This window comes from Zingiber officinale, chromosome 4A (assembly GCF_018446385.1).
Source record: "Zingiber officinale cultivar Zhangliang chromosome 4A, Zo_v1.1, whole genome shotgun sequence".
Classification (NCBI taxonomy): Eukaryota; Viridiplantae; Streptophyta; class Magnoliopsida; order Zingiberales; family Zingiberaceae; genus Zingiber; species Zingiber officinale.
This window is the reverse complement of record NC_055992.1, coordinates 693,418-696,204: the sequence shown is the minus strand read 5'-3', so window position 1 is coordinate 696,204 and position 2,787 is coordinate 693,418. Positions and strand designations below refer to the sequence as shown.

The 2,787-nt window shown below is 42.1% G+C and overlaps 1 protein-coding gene across 1 annotated transcript; it reads right to left on the bottom strand.

Moving 5' to 3' along the window:
• Positions 1-1,071: 1,071 nt before the first annotated feature.
• LOC121969087 (pectinesterase-like) lies at positions 1,072-2,484 on the bottom strand. Its single transcript, XM_042519011.1, has 2 exons — positions 2,019-2,484; positions 1,072-1,763 (listed from the first exon to the last, which is right to left on the bottom strand). Exons 1-2 carry the CDS (start codon positions 2,482-2,484, stop codon positions 1,072-1,074), a joined length of 1,158 nt encoding a protein of 385 aa, XP_042374945.1.
• Positions 2,485-2,787: the final 303 nt, after the last annotated feature.

Sequence of the window (2,787 nt, the reverse complement as noted above, 5' to 3'; positions counted from 1 at the left end):
AATTTATGAAAAAGATTAATTAAGTTGTTGAAAGTTCAATTAAGTTAAAAAATTAATTAAATTGTTAAAATCAAGTTAAAAATTTAATTAGGTTGTTAAAATCAAAATTTTAAATAAGTTGTTAAAAATAAAAAATTTAATTAAGTTGTGAAAAATTAAAAATTTAATTATGTTATTGAAAAGTTTAATTATGTTATTAACAGATCTCCCTTTGATAATTATATATATTAAAGAGCGAGCACTAGTATCAAAAAGAAATGTAAATGTAAATTGATTGTATCTAATCATCAGATTATGATCTCTTCAATCAATATAACGACACGTGCAAAGTGAGGAACAATGTGTAATTCTGTGGCTTAATCATTATCATTACCCCTGAAGAAGAAAAACGTTGGAGTTTGGACTTCTTTCCTGACATCGACCTCGATCGTGCTAGCCAGAGTACTTATAACTGACAGATAGTATTTCCCTAGCTCGAACAGACGGTGGTCGATGATTCATCAGGTAGATCGAGTTATGCTCGAATCTGTCAAGGACTGCGTCCGGAGAATAAACTTAATTACGAGTCGTGGCTTTCTCCGGGACATGTCACGGCGTTCTGACTCATCCTAATGCATGCCTGTATCTTGTCCGGCGAAGAAGGGAGAGTTGGTGGCAACGTTCAGTGGTTGCTTTATAACATGTTGAGGAAGACTCGGCAACGATCGAGAAGGTAAGGTCCACAACGTCCTTTAATTTGTTCCCATGCTGATGCTGATCCAGGACAATGTAAGCAACAAATTAACGCAGAGAGAGAACGTACAATATCAAGAAAAGCTAGGGATTGAAGAACCAGGAGATCTGTTGGATATCGGAGATCATATTCAACTGGTACACCATGCCATATTCGGACGAGTAATTAGGAGCCACGTGATCAGATGGAGGGTTTGCAATAATGGATTGCGCAATGATTATACGGCAAAATGACTCGAAGATAGAACAAAGTAACTTGCAATTTTTTTTACCTAGAAACACAATTTATTAAATTTTCCAATTTGCCCATTTATTTATATAGCACCATGTATAATTAATTTATAGGCCCGACGTGAAAGGAATGTTAGTGGCTGGTATCCACGAGTCACCAGACAAGAAGCTTCCGACAGTGAATTTTTCAGCTTCAGACGAGTTATTGATCACGTGATAACCGGGCCAAGTCACCCTCCTACTCGTGTCGGCGCCGGCGCCAGTGTTCATGAACTCCCCGTAGTACAATGTGTTCGGTGCGGGGCGGTCGTCCCACTCCAACCACCCCGCTGGGTCGATCAAGTCCCCCAGCTCCGTCTTCATCACCACCGTCCTCGAATAGTTCCCCCACGGCCGGCCGAGGTACGTCTTGAATAACCCCTGCACCGGCGCGAGGTCCGACGCTGCAGCCACGACGGAGTTGTGGATCGATATGCCAGTGGTCTGGTCCGAGCTGTTCCTGCCCTGAGCCGTCACTGTGTTCTTCTGGCCGCTCATTGGCCGCCTAACGCAGAGGTTGCAGTTCTGGAAGACAACAGTGGCGTTGCCGAAGATGAAGTCGATGGTTCCGTAGACGTCGCAGTTTCGGTAGAATTGTGTTTGGGAGTGGACGTAGAGGGTGTCCTGGTAACCCTTGAAGCTGCATCTGTAGAAGACGGACTGGTTGGACTGGGATAGGAGTGCCACCGCCTGTTCCTTTTCCGGCCCGGCCGTGTTTTGGAACGTCATGTCGCGGGCGATGAATCCGTTGCCCGATACACCTGATCAGTGTACATTGAATTACAAACATTAAACGGATCCTGACCAATTTGAAGAAATATTAATTAAAAAGATGGATTAATTAGAAGCTAGCAAAGTGAGCATCTATTTCTTGTACGACTGTTTAATTTTGCAATTAATTCAACTAGTTCGCTGGTAAAAAAACTACAAACATATTAATTAATATGAGAATATATATTCTCATATTAATTAATTGTAAATTAAATCAATTGATTATTTATATATTCATAACTAACCGAAGGTGGGCGTTTGGAAGGTCCGGTAGCCATCTTTAACGCTCCTGTTCCCGGTCACCACGGTAGCATCTATCCCGTCGCCGGTCATCATTAAATTCTCCATCGAGCTAGGAATCTCCACGTACTCTTTGTAGACGCCGGCCTTCACGTGAATTACATATCTCTCCGTGCTTCCTCCCCTCTCCTTGGGCACAGCCGCCACGGCTTCTACAATGGATCTGTAGTCGCCGGAGCCATCCTGCGCCACCACGAGATCCGGATTCACGTCCGAATCCGCCAGCAGCTTCCGGTCGGCCGCCGCCACCCACTCCGGGAACAGTAACCCCAAACGGCGGTGCCGTTTATGCTGCCCGCCGGCGGAAATCAGCATCGACGACTGCTCATATGACGCCATCGGCTCGCCGTAGCAGTGTTCTAGCCGTAGCAACAGCAGGAGGAGGAGGAAAGCTAACAAAAAATTCGCCATGGATGCAGAATTCGCAGAAACTTGATGAAGAAGAATAATTAATTATATTAAACGTACGGCTGCATGCATGCTCTTAATTCGTTTATATATTACGAAATTGGATCAGTGTAAATCTATATATACCAAATTTATAGATATTTTATTTCATTTAATTGTCATATATATTTATATTTAGACGATCTCATTCCTTATATATTCGTTTGTGCATCGTCAATATATAATTATTAGATTGGATAAGTGCAAATCAATAAAAAAAATTATTGATATTTTATTTGATTTAATAACAGTACGGACTTAATTAAT

What these genes read in the sequence shown, in the direction of transcription:
- LOC121969087 (XM_042519011.1), bottom strand. Translation starts at nt 2,484, where the DNA reads ATGGCGAATTTTTTGTTAGCTTTCCTCCTCCTCCTGCTGTTGCTACGG. An exon ending in CTTCCAAACGCCCACCTTCG is followed by an intron (nt 1,764 to 2,018) that starts GTTAGTTATGAA and finishes TACACTGATCAG; the next exon opens with GTGTATCGGGCAACGGATTC.